This window comes from Halichoerus grypus, chromosome 5, assembly GCF_964656455.1.
Source record: "Halichoerus grypus chromosome 5, mHalGry1.hap1.1, whole genome shotgun sequence".
Lineage (NCBI taxonomy): Eukaryota > Metazoa > Chordata > Mammalia > Carnivora > Phocidae > Halichoerus > Halichoerus grypus.
In genome coordinates, this window is record NC_135716.1 from 160,386,224 (window position 1) to 160,412,320 (window position 26,097).

General features: G+C 36.3%; 1 protein-coding gene across 3 annotated transcripts in view; it reads right to left on the reverse strand.

The window, feature by feature from the left end:
• Positions 1–26,097, reverse strand: part of AGO3 (argonaute RISC catalytic component 3) — a 139,880-nt gene that overhangs the window by 74,423 nt on the left and 39,360 nt on the right. The window contains exons 2-5 of one of the 3 annotated variants that reach the window (XM_078073418.1): positions 22,718–22,782; positions 16,082–16,202; positions 11,420–11,628; positions 10,450–10,586 (exon numbers count right to left, since the gene is read on the reverse strand). In XM_078073418.1, the coding sequence (XP_077929544.1) occupies positions 10,450–10,586; positions 11,420–11,628; positions 16,082–16,202; positions 22,718–22,764 (514 nt within the window). In that variant the 5' untranslated portion in view covers positions 22,765–22,782. Of the gene's footprint in view, positions 1–1,159; positions 1,217–10,449; positions 10,587–11,419; positions 11,629–16,081; positions 16,203–22,717; positions 22,783–26,097 lie in introns of those variants that run through there. The other 2 variants (XM_036108125.2, XM_078073419.1) reach the window with 2 other exon arrangements.

Here is a 26,097-nt window from a genome sequence, read left to right on the forward strand (position 1 = left end):
CACCATTTTTTGGCTCTCATACTGCCTGTGATAATCATTAACTGCTCACTGGTCTTCTTCCTTCCTTAAATGCTAGTATTCCCCATGGCTTTATCCTCCTCATTCCTGTTTTAAATACTATTCCTAAAGAAGTTTTTCCATTTCTACAGTTTCAAATATGAATTTATATACTGAAGAGTTCCCAAACTTCTACTTCTAGCTCCCACCACTACAGCTTTTCATATCTGCATTTCCAACTATATGTTATAGTCTCTATCCATATGTCCCAGAAGATCTTCAAGCTTTGGACATATTAATATTTGATCTATTTATATACGGTATGTACTGCCAACTACTGCCAACTAACCAGCAATAGCAGATCCATCTCCCAATTCAATTGACAGCATTACCATTCACACCTGGTATGAATGAGTCACTATTCTGATTATATGTTGGTGAATATGCCCTTCTTGGAAGCTAGTTTATAATATAACACAGTCACTGAGCCTGAAGGGTTGGGGACATGAAGATTGCTTCAAAGATTGAATAACTTTGCAGGCCAGGTATATTTTTGTTTTTTTAATGCATCAACTTGGCTGGGCTACTAGTTGTTAGCTATTCAAACATTAATCTAGGTAATGCTGTGAAAGTGTTTTATAGATGTAATTAAAATCCATAATCAGTTGACTAAGTAAAGGAGATTATCCTGGATAATTTGGGTGGGCCTCGTTCAGTCAGTTGAAAGGCCTTACAGCAGGGCTGGTTCTTCCCCAAGAGAGACAGAGGAGAACTTCCACCTATGAACAGCAGCTTCAGCCCATGCCCACGAGTTCCCGTCTGCGCTTCCTGACAGTCTATTCTACAGATTTCAGACTTGCCTCGCTAGCCCCTACAACTGTGTAAACCAAATCTCTATCTCTCTCTCTCTCTAGATCTCCTACTGGTTCTGCTTCTGTGGTTGAACCTGACAAATATACCAGGTTTATAAGTTTATTTCCAAAAACAATTCCTTCAAAAACCTAGTAAACCTTCTGGTCTATTCATTTCCATTCAGGTCCATGTGCCAGTAACTATACCCAAAGTTTTTCTGGACATGGTTCTTAAACCTACTGTTTCAACTTATTCCTTATAATATGGTTCCTTTCTCTCCATCCCACATTAGACCATCACCATCTCTTACCTGAACTAGTGATTGAAAAAGCCTCCTAACTGGCTTCTGAGATTAGTTTTTTCTCCTCTATCTATTCTCCACACTGCTGCCAGAGGTCTCTTTCTGGAAAACAAATATGATCATGTCACTATCCTTCTTAAAAACTTTTCAAGTCTTCCTACCTACAGAATAAATTTGTTTTCTATTTCATTAATTTCTGTTTTAACTTATTTCCTTCTATTTGCTTTGCATTTATTTTTTATTTTTATAACTTATTGAGATGAATACTTAGGTCATTGATGCTTTTCTTCTTTTCTAATAGACATTTAAAGTTTTAAATTCTCTCTAAGCATTGTTTTAGCTAACCATACCAGTTCTGATATGTATTATTTTCATTATCATTAAGTTCAAAATATTAAAAATTTTCTTTGCAATTTATGACCAATGGGTTATTTAGAAATTATTTAATAATATCCAAAGCTAGACTTTAAATTCCAGTAAGAAAATAGCAATTTACTTCCAAATTTTCCCATTTTCCTTCTAGAACCCAATATAGAACAACAAAGAGAATGTCTTTAAAAAGAAAAGAAAACCCCTCTACATATTTGGTGAACCCAGGAGACAGTAAAAAACTGAAATACCAAATTGTAAGTGAATATGGCCCAAAGTACTTGGGACTGGTAGAACCTATACAAGGGAGAAGAAAAGAAATATGAAAAGAGCCTAGAAAGGGAATAGCAAATTTTCACTCCCAGAAAGAGAGAGTCCTATCCTAACTGGGAACTGCAATGTTTAGAACTGAGACTGACTGGGGGAAATCTCAGAAGAAAGTAGAAAAATGAGGTATAGAAAGTGCCATGAGAATGAGTGGAGGGTGGTCTAGAAGTGACAGATCTCAGACACTAGTACTCCTTTAAAAGCAAGGCATGCCCTTTTCATCTGTAATTTCAAACTTACAGAAAAGTTCACAGAACACCACAAAGAACTCCTGTATACCCTTCAAAAATTCTGTTAACATTTGAAGCAGGCAGTTTAAAAGGCAGGAGTTGTATCCGTTGGTAGCAGAAACTAGTAAGGACCCGGTGGCTAGTAGCTCACACCTCATATATATGTAAATTACTAAGAGGCAAAGGAGATGTAGCTATATTTTGAAGAAAGAATACATCAGAACAACAAAGGACAGAGGCCTTGAACAGCGAAACCTGGGAAACCACTTTGCTCCTAATGTCCTGTTCCTCCTCTCCCCACTCCAGAATCTTCCAACAGGTGGTTTGGGAAAGCTCATCTCATTCAAATATGAGTAACAAAAAAGTGCTAAGTATCCGCATAAAGACACCATAAAAAAGGTAAAACAGTACAACATTCTTGACAAGGAAAATTCAACAAAAAATTATCACAAAGTAGATGAAAACCATAACACTACTTTTTAACATGAATTCAAAAACTCTCTCTTTTTTTTTTTAAGATTTATTTATTTTGAGAGCGAGAATGCACATGTGAGCATGCGTGCAAATAGTGCAGGGGTAGGCAGGGCACAGAAGGAGAGGGAGAGAGAATCCTTAAGCAGACGCCCCACAGAGCAGGGAGCCTGACGCAAGGCTCAATCTCAGGACCCTGAGTTCATGACCTGAGCTGAAATCAAGAGTCAGTAACTTAACTGACTGAGCCACTCAGGTGCCCCATGAATTAAAAAATTCTTAATACAGCTATTAGGAAAATCTCAGAAGGGCGGCTGGCTGGCTCAGTCAGAAAAGCATGGGACTCTTGATCTTGGGGTTGTGAGTTTGGGCCCTACGTTGGGTGTAGTAATTACTTAAACAAACAAACATTAAAAAAAAAAAGAGAGAGAGCAAGAAAATTTCAGAGCAGAAATCAAGAACTTAGGGAAGAGACAGCGAGTCAAGAGGAAGAAGTAAAAACACAAGTATTGCAGCTCTGACTCATGAAAGAAATGGAAAAAAAAGATTTTTAAAAGTTGAAAAATGTAAGCACATGGTAAAAATTACACTACAAAAGGCACAGTAAGAAGCAAACAAAATAGTAATGTTTTAAAATTAAAAAATAAAAAAAAGATTTGAACCTACATTTTCAAAGGGATTCCTTTGAAAATTGACCTAAAATGGTCAACACCGATGAAAAAATCCAGTGAAATAAGTGTAAAAAATAATTTTAGCAACCAGACAAAAAAAGCAGGTCCCTTCTAGGGGAAAGAAAATCAAGCTGATATCATACTTCTCTACTGAACATCAATATCAGAAGACAGGAGACAAATACTTAGAAGATATTCAAGAAAGTGTAAGTCAATAATTTTATGTCTTAGACAAATAATACTTCAGGAGTAAGGCTTTAAGTAAATGGTTTTCAGTATGTTAACACTTAGCTCTTATTCATGAGCCCTTCTCTTCTTGAAGAAACAACTAAATTAACAAGACAGGGAACAACAAATGTTAGTGAGGATGTGGAGAAAGGGGAACCCTCTTACACTGTTGGTGGGAATGCAAGCTGGTACAGCCACTCTGGAAAACAGTATGGAGGTGCCTCAAGAAGTTAAAAATAGAGCTACCCTATGACCCAGCAATTGCACTACTGGGTATTTACCCCAAAGATACAGATGTAGTGAAAAGAAGGGGCACACGCACCTCAATGTTCTTGGCAGCAATGTCCACAATAGCCAAACTGTGGAAGGAGCCGAGATGTCCTTCAACAGATGAATGAATAAAGATGTGGTTCATATATATATAATGGAATATTACTCAGCCATCAGAAAGGATGAATACCTACCATTTGCATTGACATGGATGGAAATGGAGGGTATTATTATTATTTCTTAATGTTTTATTTATTTATTTGTCAGAGAGAGCACAAGCAGAGAGAGCTGCAGGCAGAGGCAGAGGGAGAAGCAGGCTCCCCGCTGAGCAGGGAGCCCAATGTGGGGCTCGATCCCAGGACCCCGGGATCATGACCTGAGCCGAAGGCAGACGCTTAACCGACTGAGCCACCCAGGTGCCCCTGGAACTGGAGGGTATTATGCTAAGTGAAATAAGTCAATCAGAGAAAGACAATTGTCATATGGTTTCTCTCATATGTGGAATACAAGGAATAGAGCAGAGAACCATAGGGGAAGGGAGGGAAAACTGAATGGGAAGAAATCAGAGAGGTAGACAAACCATGAGAGACTCTTGACTCTGGGAAACAAACTGAGAGTTGCAGAAGGGAGGGCTGGAGGGATGGGGTAACTGGGTGATGGGCATTAAGGAGGGCACGTGATCTGATGAGCACTGGGTGTTATACACAACTAATGAATCACTTGACAGTACATCAAAAACTAATGATGTACTACATGTTGGCTAATTGAATTTAAATAAAAAAATAAACTACTACAAAACAGACACAGCCACACACACACACACACACACACACACACACACACACAAAAGAAACAACTGAGGACAAACTGCAACCAACAGATGACAGGAAAAATTTCAGCAAAAGGACTGACAGTTAATTTTAATAATTAATAGGACTACACTTAATTGTAGATTTGAGATGAAAGCAAATGGATATACGGGTGACAGAATGGAATGCAACAATTCCTAACAATGTAGGAATAATAATATATACAAATAAATCAATGATAGTGGAAAACAAAAAGTAGAATAAACTCACTGACTGTACCTTATAGTAATAGATAGGAGTCAATGTTGAAAGTCAAATAGTAAAAGCTTAAACAAAATTATAAAGAACAATAAAATAATGGTATATTTGCTAAAACTAATTAGTAAAGGAGGGAAGAAAGAAGGAAAGGAAGAGAAAAAAGCTAATATAATTGTTACTTATTAAGGAAAAAAGACACTGCTTTAAAAGAGAGAAAGAGGGGCACCTGGGTGGCTCAGTTGGTTAAGCGTCTGCCTTCGGCTCAGGTCATGATCCCAGGATCCTGGGATCGAGCCCCGCACCGGGCTCCATGCTCTGCAGGGAGCCTGCTTCTCCCTCTCCTCCCCACTTGTTCTCTCTCTCACTCTCTCTCTCTCTCTCTCAAATAAATAAAATCTAAAAAAAAAAAAAAAAAGAGAGAAAGATGAGTGGTTAGCATAGCATATTATACAAACTTGTCCAATCACCATGTTGTACACCTGAAACTAATGTAACATTGTGTGTCAATGATACTTCAAAAAAAAAAAGAAACAGGAGTATTATATGAAGGTATAAGTATAAAGGTTTACCACTAGTGGGAAAAATAACCCTTCTTAATATCAAAACTATTATTTAAAAAGCACACAAACAGACCACTTGAAGTTTCAAGAACACAGATAATCAGAAAATATAAAATGATGTGACACAACTAAGACCAAGCATGTATGTCCTTCCTATCTATCCAGCTTAACTCATCCATTAACAGAAAAAAAGCTTTAGACTGACCCACGAAGCTAAACCATTCTATGCAGTCTCCAAGACAGATCTGTGATTCACAAAGTCTTAAAAAAGGTAAAGGAAAGGAAAAGTTAACAGATAGGATAAGGTTCACAAATACATGGATTGTAATCCTTTCATTAGATTATGCAGACTTTTAGCTCAAAGTATAAAAAGAAAGTCACTTTATCATTGTAAAGGGTACAATTCACAATGAAGAAAACAGGTATATATAAGCCCTTAATAATATAGCAGCAACATAAAGAAAGTAGAAATCACAGGAGATATTAGGAGAAACACAATAATAATAGAAATCAAAAATTTTTCTCCCAGTCTGAGAGACCAAGTAAACAAAAATAACTCAGAAATTATCTAAAACAACATAACCAAAATGGTAAGCACTGATGGATATTCATTTAACTCTACCCTAATAACTGAATGTATGTATTTTCAAATAGCTATCGAACTTTCACAAAAATTGACTATGTATTAGACTACAGAACATACCTCAACAAATCCTTCCTGAGAGAGAGAGAGAGAGAGAGCTCATGCACTTGTGAGCAGGGGAAGGAGCAAAGGGGGAGACAGGGGAGGGGCAGAGGGAAAGAGTCTCAAGCTGACTCTGCACTGAGTACGGAGCCTGATGCAGGGCTCAATCTCATGACCCTGAGATCATGACCTGAGCTGAAACCAAGAGTTGGGACACTTAACCCAATGAGCCACCCAGGCACCCCTAGACTACAAAATATACCTCAACAAATTCTAAAAGAAGAAATACAAGCCATATTCTCTGATTAACAACCCACAAAACTAGAAATTTATAACAAAATTAGAAAATAAAAAGATCTTCAATCTGAAAATTTAAAAAGTCTCTCAGAATCATCATTTGGAGAAGAGGGAAAATACAAATGAAATTTGTGGTGTTTCTAGACAATAATAAAACTTCTACATATTAGAGGCTTTGGGATGTAGCTAAAATAGTGATCAGAAGAAAATTCACTGTTTTAAATAATTTCATCATTAAAAAAATTAAAGTAAATGAGTTACTAATATAGCTCAAAAAGTCAGAAAAACAACTAAAGTAACAAAGTAGGAAAAAAGTAGAGGAAAACATTTATAAAGCTAAAAGCAGAAATTAAGAATTTAGAAAACAGAGAGCTAAAAAAAAAAAGTTTCAAAAGCTGTTTTGCCAGGTGGCTTGGGGGAGAGGGTGTTGAAACCAGTTATTTAAACTACTGTCTCTCAAGAGTAAAACGGACAAAACACAAATACACAAAATAAGAAATGGGGGGGGGCGCCTGGGTGGCTCAGTTGGTTAAGCGATTGCCTTCGGCTCAGGTCATGATCCTGGAGTCCCTGGATCGAGTCCCGCATCGGGCTCCCTGCTCGGCAGGGAGCCTGCTTCTCCCTCTGGCCCTCCCCCCTCTCATGTGCTCTCTCTCTCTCTCTCATTGTGTCTCAAATAAATAAATAAAATCTTTAAAAAAAAAAAAAAAAGAAATGGGGGACACCAGAGAAGTAGACACAATTTCAAAAAATAAGAAACTATGTAAAACTCTCTAAAAAATCAAATACAGATAAAATAATTTTCTAATAAGATGTAACCTACCAAAATTGAACCCCAAAGTGAGCCTAAACAAATTGATTTTCACAAAATAAATGGAAGTTTTCAAAGATCTACTACCAATCAAGCAAAACAAAACACACCATTCCACAAGATTTTATAGAATTCTACCAAATCTTAAAAGAGCTAACAATTTAAAAACTTGTACATCTTAGAAAATGAAAACTTCTAAATTTTTTATGAGATAAAAGATTAATTCAAAACTTGAAAAAGATTACACAAAAAAAGATTACAGATCAGATCAAACTTACTTTTGCATTTTGATTAAAAAAGTAAAATATTAGCAAACAGAATACAGTATCACATGAAAAGAATCCAGAAACACAAGTCTGGTTCAATGTTTGTTAAAAAGACAAGAAATATCATATCATTAGCTCCACTGACCCTAAAAAGAAATCTGACAAAATTCAACATCCTTTCTTAATTAAAAGTACTTAATAAAATAGGAATCAATAGATGCTCTTATACATATACATACATATATGTATATATCATTCTTAATGTAGAAACATTGGAAGCATTCCTTTCTATGGTAAGGAATAAAAAGAGGATGCCCACTAATCACTACTGCTTAGCACTGTCTAATTAGTCAATATAATCTGATAAGAAAAAAATCAGAAGTATAAAAATCCAAAGGAAGAGGTAAACCTATCACTATCTGTAGATGAAATGATTATAACCTAGAAATGCCAAGAAAATCACTTGAATAACTACTATAAACAAAAATGGAATTCAGTAAGGCAGAGAGAAAAAGGTATACAGAAGTCAAAGGCCTTTATGTATGTAAACAATAACCAGTTAGAATCTATAAATCCATTTCATAGCAAAAAAAAAGGGGGGGGGGAATATGTGCAAGATATGTGCAACTTTTACGTGAGGAAAACTTTAAAACACTCCTGAAGGAAACAAAAGTAATCTTGCACCAATAGAAAGGTACAGTGTTTTCTTGGACAGAAAGACCCAGTATCTTAAAGATGCCAATCTGTCCTAACAATTTATAAATGTAATGAGATTTCAATAAAAATAACAGCCCATCCTCCCACACCCACTGGTGTTTCTACAGCTTACATGGTAAAATAAATAAGAATAGCCTAGAAAAGCCTGAAGAGAAATTTGAGACTAGCTCTATAAGATATTGCAAGTCATAAAAGAAACGATTGGCTACTACATTAAAGTGTTTGTGTGTATGTATTTACCATCGCCCCACCCCCAAAGACACAAATTTCTACATGGCAAAATACAAAAACAAGACTGTACCAAAGGTTAAAAGACAAATAATCAGGGATAAATGCAATTCCTAACACAAGGGGCTAATCTCCTTAATTTAGAAAGCTCTCAGTAAATGAGAAAACTGAAAATCCAACAGAAAAAAAGGGCAAAAGACATAAACAAACAGCTAATAAAAAAAGAAATAAGGTGACCCTTACACATGTGAAAATATGGCCAAATGCAAAATAAAAGTACATGAGGAAATGATTTCTTGCAAATCCAATTAATAGAATCTAGAGCTTGACATTTCTAGTGGCAACAAAACAGGTAGTCTCATTCACTGATGCACAATATTTAGAACCTCTACAGAGGGCAATCTGCCAATAATGATCAAAATTACAAATACGTTTGCCCTTGACCCATTAATCTTCCCTCCTGAAATCTATCCTAAAGATACATCTACATATATAGGAAACGATGTTCTGAAATGGGAAAGAAAACAGCCCTCGTGTACATCAAAAGAGGACTTCTGAGATATAGCTCCTTGGTGACATTTCCACAATAGTAGAAGCAACTGAAAACAATGTAGAAACTATGTAGTGATCTGGAAAGATCTAGGGATCCTTGAAGGAATGGCTGATTCCAGGTATAGGGTAGGAAATATAAGACGAGCCTGAAATATCCTCCTGTGTCAGAAAGCAAAAAAGCTATCAAAGACTAATAAATACAGAATTAGAAAAAATACCACTTGGTAATCGCTAGTGAAACAAATGATTACTGAATGGATTATTAGTAATTGAAAGGTTGACTGGGAGATTTACAATGGAGAGATCAGGCCTACTGATCTCTGAACCTACAGAACAATCTTAGTATCACTAAAATTGGAACCACTAGATACTGTGTGCCTACTAATATGATACAATATGAAGTATGTATGAAGTATTCTGAACCAGAATTGAATCAAACTTCTAGGGCCAACTTTCATTTTCAGGAAATACAGGGGACAGAGCAATAAGGTAATGACACCACAAGAACAAAAGACAAATGTGGATTTTTGAATATTCTTCAAGACAAGTGGCAGAGTTTCTCTAACCAGTCAATGGCATTAAAGACAAAACAAAACAAGAAGAAGGAAATGGGACTACTGTTTAAAAGACATTATCAGCCAAACATGATATGTGGATCTTATACAAAATTTTCTTAAATACGATAATGGCATTATGACTGTGTAAGAAAACACCCATTTTTTTTTAGAGGTACATACTATAGTAGTAGAGACAAAGTAACTTGCTATCTGGGATTTGACTTAAGAGGAGTAAATGTAGAAAGTTTAAGGAAAGGTGGAAAATTCTTGACAGTTTGCACACAGGTGGCAGTTTATCATACTATTCTCCCTACTTTTATATATGCTCAAAAATATTTATGAGCCAAAAATGAGAATGCAATTAACACCACTATAAGCATCAGTAGTAGGTTTAACACCTGGGGTCACCATGACTAAGAGACTACTTTTCCTTTAAAACATTTCATAATGAGGGCGCCTGGGTGGCTCAGTTGGTTAAGCGACTGCCTTCGGCTCAGGTCATGATCCTGGAGTCCCTGGATCGAGTCCCGCATCGGGCTCCCTGCTCGGCAGGGAGTCTGCTTCTCCCTCTGACCCTCCCCCCTCTCATGTGCTTGCTCTCTCTCATTCTCTCTCTCTCAAATAAATAAATAAAAAATCTTTAAAAAAATAAAAAATAAAACATTTCATAATGAAATACTGACTTAAGAGTTAAAAGGACAAAAGTGAGATTGTTCAGATAATCATCTCAAGGCTTTTATATATGCTTTAATGTGCTTACTTCATGCTCAGTAGCATTCCAGGACAACTTCTGTGTAAAGGCTTTCCAAACAAAATGTAATAAAAACACAAAAGTTTTTCAACTCTGTCTTAATATGTGTCCAAATATTACTTCCAAGACACCAGTACATATAATTATATATAAACTGCACACATACACACACACATGCACAGATGCATGCGTGCATACAGGAATCAACTACCCAATACAGAATACGGTTTTAGTTCCCTTACCATCAATATTAAGCATCATTTTCCACATGGCAGGTCGAACAGATTGATGGAATCCAAACCATACTTCCCTGCCCCCTCCCAGGGGGTGGTCATATCCTTCTGGAGCTGAGAAAAAGGAACGCCCCACAGGCGTATATCTACAAAAATTAAAATGTCATGTTCAGTCCTTTCCTTCCCATATAGGTATTTAAATTTGCAGAATAGGTGAGTCTAGAGCACATAAACTTAATTTATCCTAATGATGCTTATCATTAGGAATATATGAAACTAAATATTTTCCAAATTTGTGAAAGCAGAAAGCAGCCATTCTAAATGAAAAACAAAACCAAAACAAAAACCATCAGCATCCTTTACTGAAATTCTATCATCCTTAAACTAATGTTAGTTTGGTTAAGAATAAATTTTATTTAAAATACTTTCTTAGAAACAGATGAAAAGAAACACCAGTTCCAACCTTAGGAAATGCTAAAGAGTAAATAAATATTGATCGAAAGGCTATTTCTATAAATGTGTTTCCAAAATATATTTTTCTTTAAAAAGACACACTGATCCTATACAGGCACACAAATACAAACATACACTTGTGAGGTGATAGTGTGATTAAGAGAGTAGCAATTTCAACACAAATTGATATTATTGTATAAACAACGAAATTACCTTTAGAAAAAGGGGACTTAACTAAATATGTCAGTTATTCAAGATTTACAGCTTCTAAGATAAAGGCTGGACATTTTTCTAAAAGGTATCCACACTAGAATAGCTACCTTAATGATGTGCATTCACTTTCAAAAATCAGAATTTTTTCTGTAACTTACTTCTTCTGTCAATGAACTTTTATGCATGCTATTCTTTAAATGAAGTAATCAAAACATACAACACATGAAGGTTAATCAAAGGAGGCTTGCACAACCCACTCTTGGGAAGAAAGCCTTCACACTGAAAATCTAAAAAGAAAGCCAGAAGCACCCACTTCATGGAGGGCAGATGTCGTAGCACCACATCAACGGCATGGACAGGATTAGTGCTGATTGGCTTGTCTAATTCCAGTGGCTCAGGCAAGGTCCGTCCTGTCAGTACTTCGTGTAGTAGGTGCCAACTCACCCGAGAGACAAATTTAATCGACACCTTGAAAGGTCGATCTTTTCCACCTTCCCCAGGTAAAGTAACATCTAAATCTACCTGTTGATGGGGAAATAATTGATAAGTTGAAAAAGATAAGTACAATTATTTTTAAAAGATATTTAAGAAAAAACAGGAAATATAAAAAACCAACCTCAATGCTAAATCAATAATCTCCGTTATACTGTTAAGCAAAAAAAAGCAAAGTACACAAGATTACAAATAGTATGCCATCTTTTGTGTGAAAAAGGAGAAAATGGGAAAATATACATTTATCTTATTTCTGCAAAAGGAAACACAAGAAGCATGAACCAGAAACAAACTGGTTACTTTCAAAGGATGGGAAGAAACAGACTGGAAGAAATAAAGGAGGAATAACAATACTGAGTATATTTTTCAGTATAGTTTTGATTTCTGGAACCATATTAAATAAAGTTTTTTTTTTAAAAATAAAGTTTTATCAATTAAAAAATTAAAAATAAAATCAAGAAGGATGAAGTGAAAAAATTAAAATATAAACAAAATCAAATGAAACCAAATGTGTTTCAAATGAATAACCTAACCACACTGAAAAAAGGGGGAAAAAGGAAAACATTAATGCAAGGAACTCTTGAACACAGTATACTGAATATATTCTCAATTGGGGGTGTGGAGGAGAGGCGGGTGGTATGGTGTAGCAATTCTGAAAGGATTTTATAAATGTTTTATAAATTGAACAAATGAATAAAGGCGGTGATGTTTTGAGGTTCAAAAAAGAAGGAAGATACAAATATGCAATGTGGGGAGTAGAGGAAGAATCCTGGGGGGATAAACTGAAACTTAAAGGATCAGTTTGAACTCATGATTTCCTATATATATATATTGTATATTACACAATAAGTAGTACTTGTGTATGATACTTATTATGGTAAGTTCACTATATGACACGTAATATTTATTATATATTGTCTCTTTTATTTGCTTATTTATATTTTTATTTCCGATCTCTGTCCATTTTAGAAACACCTATACCCCAGCAGCATGAATACATACCCAGATTTTGGTTTCTAAGTTGCATCCCCCAACTAAAAGACACCATTGCTCCTTTGAGAAAGGGCCAGTTGCATGGCTGCAGCAGGGAAAACATAAGAGGAGCCTGGATCATCTTGGGCCAGAAAGTAAGGAAGTACTCAAAAAAAGTGTGTAGTGTGAAAAGGAAACAGGAACCAGCTTAAAGGGGCTCCCAATGGCCAAATCTGGGACAACTGGGGCAGTGAAATAAATAAGGATAAATAAATTAGGGAAAAGAAAATGCTCTCCGTTACAGTCAATACCAACTAATAAATGTAGAAGGAATGACAGAATTAGAAAATCACCATTACTACATAGTAATAATCCTTCCAAGCAAGAATCATCAATTACTTAAAAATCTAATGAGAAACAGGATCCTTAAAGTATCTCCTATATCCGGGAGCCTGGGTGGCTCAGTTGATTAAGTGACCAACTCTTCTTGATCTCGGCTGGGGTCATGATCTCAGGGTGATGACACTGAGCCTGCATAGATAGGGTGCCCTGCTCAGCAGGGGGTCTGCTTGAGATTCTCTCTCTCCCTCTGCCCCCCACCCCCTGGCTCGCGTTCTCTCTCTAAATAAACAAATTTTTAAAATCTTAAAAAAAAAAGTATTTCCCACATCAAAATTAAAAACTTTTTAGGGGCGCCTAGGTGGCTTAGTAGGTTAAGCATCCCGTTCTTAAGCTCAGCTCAGGTCTTGATCTGAGTCAAGGTCGTCAGTTCAAGCCCCATGTTGGGCCCCACCCTGGGTGTGGAGCCTACTCAAAAAACAACAAAAAACAAAACTAAAAACACTTCTGTGCATCAGAGGACATGATCAACAAAGTGAAAAGGCAACCTACAAAATGTGAGAAAATATTTGCAAATCATGTATCTTATAAGAATATATAAAGAATCCCTAAAACTCAACAACAATAACTAATCCCAATTTAAAAAATGAGCAAAGGATGAAGGTACACAAATGAGCTCATGAAAAGATGCTCAACTCACTAATCATTAGGGAAATGCAAATCAAAACCACAGTGAGATATAATCTCACTCCCATTAGGATGGTTACAATCAAAAAAACCCCCAGAAAACAACAAGTTTTGGCAAGGGTGTAGAGAATTTGGAACCCCTGTGCATTGCTGGTGTACAAGTAAAATGGTACAACCACTGTGGAAAACAGTATGGTGATTTCTCAAAATGTTAAAAATAGAATTACTACTTATACACAAAAGAACTGAAAGCAAGAACTGAAAGAGATATTTGTACACCCATGTTCACAGCAGCATTATTTGTAATAGCCAAAAGGTGTTCATCAACAGATGTATGGATAAACAGAATGTGGTATATACACACAAGAGAATATTATTCAGCCTTAAAAAGGAAGGAAATTCTGACACATGCAACAACATGGATGAATTCTGAGGACATAAGGCTAAGTGAAATAAGTCACAAAAACACAAATATTGTATGATTCCACTTAGATGAGGCACTGAGAGTAGTCAAAGTCATAGAGACAAAAGGTAGAATGGTGGCTGCCGGGGCTGAGGGGAGGGGAAAATGGGGACTTAGTGTTTCATGAGTACAGTTTCAGTTTTATAAGATAAAAAGAGTTATGGAGATAGACAGTCATGATGGTTGTGAATGTACTTCATGCCACTAAAATGTACATTAAAAATGGCTCAGATGGTAAATTTTATGTTATGTGTATTTTACCACAATTAAAAATAAAATCTCCTCACAAGCGTAAAGAGAAAAAAGAAAAACTTCACAGGAGAAACCTGGCAGATACTAGCTGGTACCTTAACCAAGTGATCAAACTTAATATCACCATTAATGGAACAAATACATATTAACGCCTCCTGATATGATCCACTGATAAGGAAAGAACACTTGTGTAATTATTTCTGCCAAAAATGCTTAATCAGAATCTAATCAAGAGAAAACCAGACAAACCCAGATTGAGGGGCAGTCTACAGAACAACTCATCTGTAATCTTCTACCATGTTAATGTCATGAAAGGAAAAGAAAAAGGCTGGGAAACTGTTCCAGAATAAAGCAGACTAAAAAGATGTGGGATCTTGGGGCACCTGGGTGGCTCAGTGGGTTAGGCATCTGACTGTTGATTTCAGCTCAGGTCATGATCTCAGGTTTGCGGGATTGAGCCCTGCATTGGGCTCCGTTCTCAATGGGGATCTGCTTGAGAATCTCTCCCTCTCCCTCTGCCCCTCCCCACCCTGCTCATGTGCTTGCTCTCTCTTTCAAATAAATAAATAAATAAATCTTTTTTTTTTTTTAAAGATTTTATTTATTTGACAGAGAGATAGAGAGTTAGTGAGAGCAGGAACACAAGCAGGGGGAGTGGGAGAGGGAGGAGCAGGCTTTCCGCTGAGCAGGGAGCCCGATGCAGGGCTCGATTCCAGGGCCCTGGGATCATGACCTGAGTCGAAGGCAGACGCTTAACTGACTGAGCCACCCAGGCACCCCTAAATAAATAAATCTTAAAAAAAAACAAAAAAAGACGTGTTATCTAAATACAATCATGAACCTGGACTGAATTTTGTACTAGAGGGGGAAAAATGCTAAAAGTCATCAGTGGAACAAATGACAAAATTGGAATACGGGCTGTTGATTAGATAAAAGTATATCGATGAAAAATTTAGCAGAGCAGATAACTGTACTATGATTTTTATCCTTGATATTAGGAAATAGATATTAAAGGGCATGACACATGCAACCTTCTCTTGAATGGTTCAGGAAAAATTAAGTATGTATGTGTATCTCGCTCTATATAAATATCTATAAAGACAACAAAAGAAAGAAAGAATGATAAGACAAATGTGGTAAAAGTTAAGGAACACTAGTGAATCTGGGTAAAAGGTCTACATGAGTTCTTTGATTCTTACAACTTTTCGGTATGTTTAAAATTATTTCAAGGGGTGCCTGGGTGGCTCAGTGGGTTAAGCATCTGCCTTCGGCTCAGGTCATGATCCCAGGGTCCTGGGATTGAGCCTCACGTCAGGCTCCCTGCTGAGCAGGGAGTCTGCTTACCCCTCTTTCTCTCCCTCTGCCCCTCCCTCTCCCCTGCTCTCTCTTCTCAGATAAATAAATAAAATCTTAAAAAAAAAAACTGGAAAAAAATAAAATTATTTCAAAATAAAAAGATAAATAATACACTCTTATGTATATATGGACTATAATATAATGGTAATAAATGCATTTAAAGGGAGATATTGTGGGATGCCTGGGTGGCTCAGTTGGTTGAGTGTCCGACTCTTGGTTTAAGCTTGAGTCAGGATCTCAAGGTCATGGGATCGAGCCCTGTGTCAGGCTCCATGATAGGTGTGGAGCCTGCTTGAGATCCCCTTCCCCCAACTCAATCTCTCTCTCAAAAAATAAAAATGTAAATAAATAAAAATAAAAAATAAAGGGAGATATTGCAAAAGAATAGCTTTTCAATAAAGGAATGCATCTTACCCCAGTAGTTGCCACAGGAAGTGGATTGGCTGTGTAAAGGCTTCTTTTTCCATCATAAACTGGTCTACGGTCCCCAAATATAGTCACTTTAAAATGCTGAACCATTGAGTCAACCACCTCCCTAAAAAAGGGAAAAAATAGATTCACATAATCCTCTGCATGATGAAATACAAAATACAAAATAAAGTAATTCTTGCACTATTTAAAGCTGCCAAAATTCTAAAAGACAATCATACTGATAAAGGTACTGCTTTCAGGACCATACCTTACGATACCAGAAAGACTGATTTCTGGCAAGGGATATGAATTTCACAAAAGGCATGAAAGAATGAATACAGTGAATTACTTAATCATTCTGGGCCTCAGTAAACCTGCAAAATATTATCCTTAGAAAATGATCCTAAATCCCTCTTACCATCTCTGAGCACTACCTGACACATGCACTTCTCTATCAAAGAGTTTGATGCTCTTCACTCCGTGCTCAAATACCACCTAGTACATATATCTATTAGAACATTTACTCCACTGTATTATAATTATTCTATACTTCACTTCTACTAGACTGTGAGATTCTTGAGAGCAATAAACACACTTGTACCCCCCCAATCCTTTTCAACCCCTTTCCCCATCCTTAAAATATTATCTAGCCAGTAAGAATATTCCGAAACCTGTTTTCCCCCAGCAAACATTTTTGTCCAATATATACTTACGTGGAAAGATACTCAAGACTTTTACATTAAAAAAATTAGACTATAGTGAGAATAATACAAAATATCTACAAATCAACATTTATTTTTATACACACATTACTTGTAAAAGCAGTGGAAAGATATCTAGAAGGATATGTACCAAATAGATACAGTGGTTACCTCTGGTGAAAGGAATGAAGAACAATTTTTTATTTTGTCTAAATAATCTAAATATATTATGATGAGAGTATACTTACATATTACTGGTATAATTTACAATACATTTAAAAGAATGGGGAAAAAATTTCAATTCTAGCCTATGGGTAGGGAGGAGAGAAAGGAGAGAAAAAGGCATTCTCTGATACAAAATAATTGAGCTGACTTGATACTTAAGAGCAATTTTCTACATGCTCAAAATTTCTATTTTTCCTCTTCTTCAATTTCACTTTGCTGAAACTATTTAAATCAAGATCAAGACTCTTTTAGAGTAAATTTTACAAAAAAGATTTGACTCACATCCATTTTTACATACAAAACAAATTTTCAAAATTTTCTGCCATTTACAATTTTCTTCTACAGCCATTATCATCAAGTCCAGTTGCTTAGGTGAAATTTTACAGATCTAATTTGTCAGAATGTTTTGACTATTTTGTCATTTTTACTCAACAGTAAATTGGTATAACTTTAAGCTTACCAAATCCTGGCAATCCAATCAAACCACTCTAAAGATCAAAATGGTTGGAGGAGATTAAAATAGCTGTGCTAAAACAATTTAGAGATAAAAAATGTTCTGTTTCAATATCTAGCACATTATATTCTTCATGAATGTTCTAACAGTGGACAATCTACCTCAATAAACTGCTAGAACCTCCAATGGAATCTAAAGCTGAATTCAACGTATCTCCCCCATGTTTTCTGGTTATCCTATTTGTTGCTCCTCTTTACTGGGGCCTCCTTCTCCCCATTTACCGAGATTCAAAACCTGGCTCATCTCTTCATCCAATTAGTTGCTGACCTCACCTCTGCAGTATTTCTCACATTAGTCCTTTACTTTTCATTCCCAATTACCACCATCCTAAATTATAACCTCATGTTCCAGTACCTGGATTATTTTAAGTCTCTTGTTTTTTATGCCTTTAATCTTTTCTTCTCCAACCCAACTTACATATCATTGCCAAATGAGTACCCAAACCCGACTTTTATGTCCCAGATAAAAAAAGTTAAGTTAATCATACTCCTTGATTCATGGCTTATTTTAACCATTCATCTGTACAAGACCTCTCTTCTTTCCTTCCACCTCCATTTCCTAAGCTCTCTTCTTCTTCCCAATAAGTTATTTCTTCTAATGTGTTTGATGAACATCCTTCTGTTTGCTTATATTCCTTTATCCTCTGGCACTAGGTTTTTAAAATGTATTCATATGTCTGTGGGACACTTAGTTCATTGTTTCTGATTGATGCAAAGTGCTCCATATGTTGTCTATCCATTCACCCAACAATGCAGACTTTAACTGCCAGCCACCAAAAACAATGGTGCAATGCAGTATCTCTTACTATATCCCTTTATGGACTTGTATGAGAATTAATCTCTGGCTATATGCCCAGGAACAAAACTGTTAGGTCCAAGTGAATTTTATCAACCAAATGATGAAGAACGGCCAAACTGCTCTCCAGAGTGGCTATACAATCTACATTCCTGGAGGTTCCTATTTCCCCATATCCCAGACAAGATTTGGTATTATCCAGCTCTACTTTGCATTTTTTGCTAGCCTAGCAGGTAAAACTAAAATTTTAATTGGGATTTCTCCTATTACTAATGAATTTGAGCATTCCTTCATGTGCCTGTTTCTTTTGTTAATTCCCTGTTGTTTCCTTTGCTCATTTTTCTATTGGGGCCCCAGTCTTCTTGTTGAATTGAAGGAGTTTCTCTGATAGCCTGATAGTCCAGATATTAATTTATTAACAGGTTTAGTTACTGCAAATATCTTCCAAATGTTATCTGCCTGTTAACAATATCTATGTATTAATCGAACTGAAATCCTTAACATTGTATCTTCAAATGAATCATTTTTCACCTTATGGTTTCATGCCTTTTTTTTTTTTAAGATTTTATTTATTTATTTGACAGAGAGACACAGCGAGAGAGGGAACACAAGCAGGGAGAGTGGGAGAGGGAGAAGCAGGCTTCCCGCTGAGCAGGGAGCCCGATGCAGGGCTCGATCCCAGGACCCTGGGATCATGACCTGAGCCGAAGACAGACGCTTAACAACTGAGCCACCCAGGTGCCCCATGGTTTCATGCTTTTGAGCCCTGCGTCAGGCTCTCTGCTCAGTGGGAAGTCTGTTTGTCCCCCTCCCTCCGCCCCTCCCCCTCTGCTCATGCTCTGTCTCTCACTTTCTCTCAAATAAATAAATAAAATCTTAAAAAAAGAGAGAATTACTTTCCTAATACTAAATCACAAAGTGTTTTATCAACTATAGTTTTGTCTATATATAGTTATTTATATATAGTTTTATATCTATCTATAGTTATCTATCTATATATAGTTTTATCTGTATTATTTTGGCCATTAATCCATCTGAGGTCTTTCTTTATAAACAGTGTTATATAAGGACTCTATTTTATTTTTCTCCATATAGTAAGCCAGTGGTCCCACACCACCTACTAAATAGTCTATACATAACCGATCAATTTAAAATGCCATTTTTTGGGGTGCCTGGGTGGCTCAGTTGGTTAAGTGTCCGACTCATGATCTCAGCTCAGGTCTTGATCTCACAGTCATGACTTTGAGAGCAATGTTAAAATAAATAAATAAATCAAATGCCATTTTTATCTTATAAGTTCTCAACATATAAATGAATCTGGCTCTTGAGTCTCTATATTGTCCCAGTGGCCTATCTGTCCGTTCTTAAACAAGTATCATATGTTTTCACAATTACTAAAGTGTTTTATAATACTATAACATGGGGCAGGGCAAGTTCCTCTTCTTTTTCTAAGTTAACTAGGACATTCACGGGAACTTTTAATCAGAATAAACTTCTAAAGTGGTCCCCCCAAACTATCAATACCATAAACAAAAGAAATATATCTAGTGCTCTACATATAGTAAATAAGAATAAAATACCTGTTAGTTAAGAAGCCCTCAAATTATACGTACTTGGGAGACACTGTTAGTATGCTAAAAACAAATGAGTGTGTTAAATGTTACTAAACACTACAATAATGAACTCAATGAAGATGAAATATAATGGGGCAATTGTAAAATCTAAACATTTCTGTTTAAAAAGCTCAACTGCAAAAAGAACAGATTAAAGGATGTGAACTTACTCACTGCTTTTGTGGAAAGGGGCTTTAGGTGACTCTTAAGTCCAGAATGAGCTAATAGTGGGATGTAGCTTCCTCAAAATTAAAAAAAAATTAGGCTGCATATATTTAAGTGCCCAGTATAAAGCATGTAACCATCCCGTCACATATTATATAGTCATTTCACATTCTGAAGTCCTTTGTTCAATTTGGAAAAATTTAAGACCCTAAAAAAATGAAACATAACCAGATAGAAAATTTTTTTTCTAATTTTTTTTTTTCTGATAGAAATTCATGTAACATGAGTAAAAATAAACCAAACTAAGGACTTCAAGTCTGGAATAGGAAAGACTCAAAGAAAACTATAGAAGCCTCTGGCTATTTTGATGGACTGTCATATTGTTGAACTAAGCAGAAAATCTACCTTGTATGAAAGGACAGAATTAGGACAGAACTCACAAATAATTGGAAAGATACAAGGAGCTAGACTTGGAGCAAAAATTTCGCACCAGAATTATTCACAAGTGGATTACACTATCTTATAAAGTACCTAAGTTCATTCTTGCTAGAACAGCTCAAGGAGCAGTTATGTCATGGAAGATACCAACTGGAAGATGCCAACCAGAAGGCTGAAATGAATAATCTCTGCAATCCCCTCTAACAGTAAAATTTAAATAGAGGAGAATACCAAATAATGAAACACTACAGATTTTATCATGGCATCAGATATAAAAACTTCTTTATGAATAATTACACTAAACATTGAACTCAAGCTCTCAGAGCCTTAATAGAATGATGTTAGAATTCTACATACACTGGGCAATTCTATCATTATATTACTTTTAAGTTCATAACTGCTAAAACCTATGTTTCAAAAGGAAACAGGTTAGAATCAGCTTTTCTAAGGACCATCATTTATTATCATGTCTCTTTAATCTCTCACTAAGATGATGTAACTGATATATTTAGAGGTTTTTTTTTTTTTTAATTTATTTAACAGAGAGAGAGAGAAAGCAAGAGAAGGAACACAGGCAGGGGGAGTGAGAGAGGGAGAAGCAGGCTTTTCACGGAGCAGGGAGCCCGATACAGGGCTCGATCCGATCCCAGGACTCTGGGATCATGACCTGAGCCAAAAGCAGATGCTTAACAACTGAGCCACCCAGGCGCCACTATATTTAGAGTTTTAATGAAACTTCAGTATGCAAGTTAAGAAAATGACAAATCAAGGAACTGCAAATTTTCACTTGTTATCTCAAAAGATACCATGACAAAGGGTAATGTATTAGAATGTTCATCAGGCAGGCATGTGGAACTAAAGAAAAACTCTAAAATAGTAATTTATCTAGTCATCTATTCAGTGATAGCAGCAAAGGTGTTCACTGTATTATGAAGAAAATCTGAATTGGGAAATTGTCAATTTGAGAAACCTTTATATGTGCTAACATAAGCACTGGAAGAGAAGTAAGTAGACATGAGTTTTTAGTCCCACTCTGCCACTAGGTTGTTATGAAAGTTACCTTGCCTCTCTGACTTTAGTTCCTTCATCAATAAAAATGGGATAATAGTCTCTGGGCTGTTACAGGGACCATATGGGATATTAGTGAAAGTACTTTTGGGGGAAAAAGCAAATATATGTACTATTTTTATATAAAAATTTAAGCATAATTATCTCACAAATATACTTCAAGACTGAAATATTGAAGTCTTCCAAACAACAAACAGACACACTACAATGTATTAGTATCAAAGTAAATTAATACAGAGACTAAATTCTGGTAATTAACATAAACTGTGAACTGAATTTTCTATGTCACAGTTGTGGAACTGTCTTTGTCTTAGGTGCAGTTGTTTTTTATTATAACAATGGGGGAGAATCCTTTGATCTTTTGTTCAAATGTAGAAATTTTAGCACAACACTTTTTTTTTTTTTTTAAGATTTTATTTATTTATTCATGAGAGAGAGAGAGAGGAGAGAGGCAGAGGGAGAAGCAGGCTCCCCGCCGAGCAGGGAGCCCGATGCGGGACTCGATCCCAGGACGCTGGGATCATGACCTGAGCCGAAGGCAGACGCTCAACCATCTGAGCCACCCAGGCGCCCACAGCACTTTTTTTAATAAAGATTTTATTTATTTATTTGACAGAGAGAGAGACAGTGAGAGAGGGAACACAAGCAGGGGGAGTGGGAGAGGGAGAAGCAGGCTTCCTACTGAGCAGGGAGCCCGACATGGGGCTCGATCCCAGGACCCTGGGATCACGACATGAGCTGAAGGCAGCTGCTTAACCGACTGAGCCACCCAGGCGCCCCTTAGCACAACATTTAAGTGTATACTGTAGTTAAATTACAATTACCAAAATATGCAAAGTATTTTAACTTCTAAAGCAGTATTTAGGAAAGCAATTTGGGAAAGAAAATCTGAGTAAATGGGGATAAGAACTTGTAGCCAATCTTTAGTGGCTTCCTTTGACTAATGACCTTGGTCTGAGAAGGAAAGAATTCTTGCAGAGTATAATATGATGCATTTTTGTAGAACCTTGGGATAGAATTTAAGAATCCTTAAGAATATCTGGCGATTACTACAAAAATGGAACCTACCTGAGTACATTAGGTTTTACAAAGGGCTACAGCCTACCTTTCCCACTCTTACCTCAACCACCACTTCCTACATTCTGGTACCAAGTCTTTTGACTCCATCAAGCTCTGGTGCACAGACTGTAAAGTAAAATTTAATATTGGTTTCAGTAAGTTCCACTTTACCACCTGACTCATGCAGCAGAAAAATGGTAGGAGAGGGAAATTTTAATGTAAAAAGAAGAAGAAATTATTTTCATTAATTGTTCTATATGCTCATAGAGACCCACCTTCATCTCATTTCTAGTTATCGCTTATTCTCTGCTCCCAAAAGGAAGAATGGGAAATATTTTAGTTGGTACGAGAAGACATGAAATAATATTGTCCCCTGAAAGTGACTATTCACATTAGTTTAGTATTCATAGCTACCATAAATTAATCTGTCACTATAGTATAGACAGAAAGAAGGAAGACTGTGAAGGTGTAACAAGATGGTAAAATCACCCAGAGGCTGCTTATAAAACACAACTAAAACGGCTGGCAGTCTCTCCTTGTATCCTTCCAACCTTGAATTTATCTTCATAACTCTTCAATAAGTAACAGAGAAGGTAGCCAATGAATACTTCTGCATCAAGATAAAGTTTAAAAGACACAGAGTACAGAAGAAAGGTGCTATACTTTAGATAAAATTTTTAGTAGTTTATAATATAAAATCTGTAGTACACCAGAGCATTCTACTAAAAACTACCTTCATAATCACTTAACACGGGTATGAATTCTTTCATAATTTTATATAACTACACTTGCTAATCCAGTGGAGTAAACATTTCTAGTATTCACAGATAACTGACAGATTACTTTAGATTGAGAAATCATTTTTTAACTCAATCCGGCTTACACTAACAGCTCTGTTCTAGAACACTTCTCCTTTAGGCCACCACTGACTTCTTAAAAGACATGGTCTCTTTTCAGCTTTTATACCCCGGCTTCTTTTAGCATTTGCCACTGTGATCAATCCTTGAAAATCATGATCCTTTCTTTACCTTCTCTGAAACAGCTTATACTTTGTCTAGTTCTCCTACTTTTCCAATCTAAGTGTCTTCACTGGCAAAACTGAAAACAACAGTATCCCCAGAGATCCATTCTCAATCTTCTTATCTTGATTCTGCTCACTTTCCCTAGCTTTTAACTATCACGTATATGCTGACACATCTCAAATCTTAATCTCTATCTTGACTTATTTCCTGAGCTCTAGGCACTTATTTCCAATAATCTACTGAACCTCTCTACTTTGATGTTTCTTATACAATTCAACCTCCAAATATCCAAAACAGAAAATAAAAAACTTGGTCCTTTCACCATCTGTATTTCTTTTAAAGCCATCACTATTGCACAAACTAGGAACGATGACGCCATTCTTCTCTCTTCCCTTTCCCTCCACAGCTAAATTATTCATTCTTCTAAATGTTACATCTAAAGCTCTTCCTTCATCCCCACTGCCACTGCTGGTGGTTAAGTCTTAGAAAACACTACCTCTAATCTAGAAAAGTACATATCAGAGATGCTATGGGATATGCTAGAGTATGAGGGGAAAAAATAAGTATTTATATTTAATTTTCACCTAATAATGAGAAATTAAGATTTATTAACATTCATGAATATGGATTGACACTGAGGTCTTCACTTAGCCCATGTCAGATGATCAGATGTAACATATGGTGCACCAGGAACCCTAAGAGAATAATAGGACTTCTGCAACATATAAGAGTTAACAGTGTACTGCAGCAACATTGTATGGTAGCAGATGTTAACTACACTTGTCTTGATGAGCACAGCATAACATACAGAGCTGTCAAATCACTATGTTGTATACTTAAAACTAATATAACATTGTATGTCAACTATATTTCAATTAAAAAAAGAGAATCAACAGTGGAACTCTCATTCATTCATTTTTAGCATGTTGCAACTTATTTCAGTCCAAGTGCGTGGCATATATTCAATCAGGTTTTTGGTACATGAACCTGAAAATTTCAAATTATTAAATATATTTTTAAATATTTTTTTTCAAAATATTGTTTCCTGCCTTTTTCTATAGTTATAATATGTTAGAATAGTGGTACATTTCTATAAATTTAAAAACTTTAAATGTGTGCATATACATTTATTTATCTATTTATTGTTCAGTCCATGGTCAAACATATTTTAACTAATGGGGATGAGTAATCAAAGATTTGAAGACCACTGATGTAGACTACTGCAAACAGCCTTCCCAATGTTCTTCAGAACTCCGGTCTTTCTCTTTTCTTTTTTTTTTTTTTTATTTAAAAGATTTTACTTATTCATTTGAGAGAGAGAGTGAGAGAGAGGGAGCACGAGCAGGGGGAGGGGCGGAGGGAGAGGGAGAAGCAGGCTCCCCACTGAGCAGGGAGCCTGATGCGGGGCTCGAGACCAGGACCCTGGGATCATGACCTGAGCCAAAGGCAGACGCTTAACTGACTGAGCCACCCAGGTGCCCCTGGTCTTTCTCTTTTCTAATTCACTTGCCACACTGCCATCAGTTAGGCTTGTAAGTACAGATGTTCCTCATGTGCTCAAAGCCTCCAATGGCTCTCCACTGTTTCTGAATTCACAAGCCTTAGCAAGGATTTGAGACCCTTCGTTGGGGGGTGCCTGGGTGGCTCAGGTGGTTGAGTGTCCAACACTTGATTTTGGCTCAGGTCATGACCTCAGGGTTGTGAAATCCAGCCCCATGTCTGGCTCCATGCTCAGCAGAGACTCTGCTTGAGATTCTCTCTCTCCCTCTCCCCTCCCCACCCCCATTCTCTCTTGCTCTCAAATAAATAAATAAATAAATAAATAAATCTTAAAAAAAAAAAGACCCTTCATAACTTACCTACCCCTGGCAGACTCAAGCTACTCTATTCATACTGGCCTATTTCTGTTACAAACGTGTCATGATTCTGCTATGTCCACTCTATATACATTATTCTTTCTTCTGTTCTACTATTTGGTTCAGATACCACGTCATATATCCCATCTTCTTAACTAAAAGCAGGAATCATTGCTCTTTCATCACAACACATAACGCATATCTCACAGAACTTGTCACTACATACAGATTATGAAATCTCTAGCAGGGATCAGATCTTATTTACCTTGTTATCTCCAGAACCTAGCACTGTACCTGATACAAAAAAGGGGCACAAAAAGTTAAATAGTTAATGAAAGCATAGGGAAGATGCTAAAATGATATTTTAATTTTAAAAGTTACTGCAGATTTTAAAATTTTAATTCTAGTCAGGGTCCACAGACTCTTTAAATCCAGTACCAAACAGCATTCTACCTTGGTACAACCATGTGGTATATCAAGATAACTGGTTTAAATTGATTTAACTCAATTTAAGAAAAAAGTAGAGCAGACTAAAAATAAGCAAATCATGCTACATCCATAAC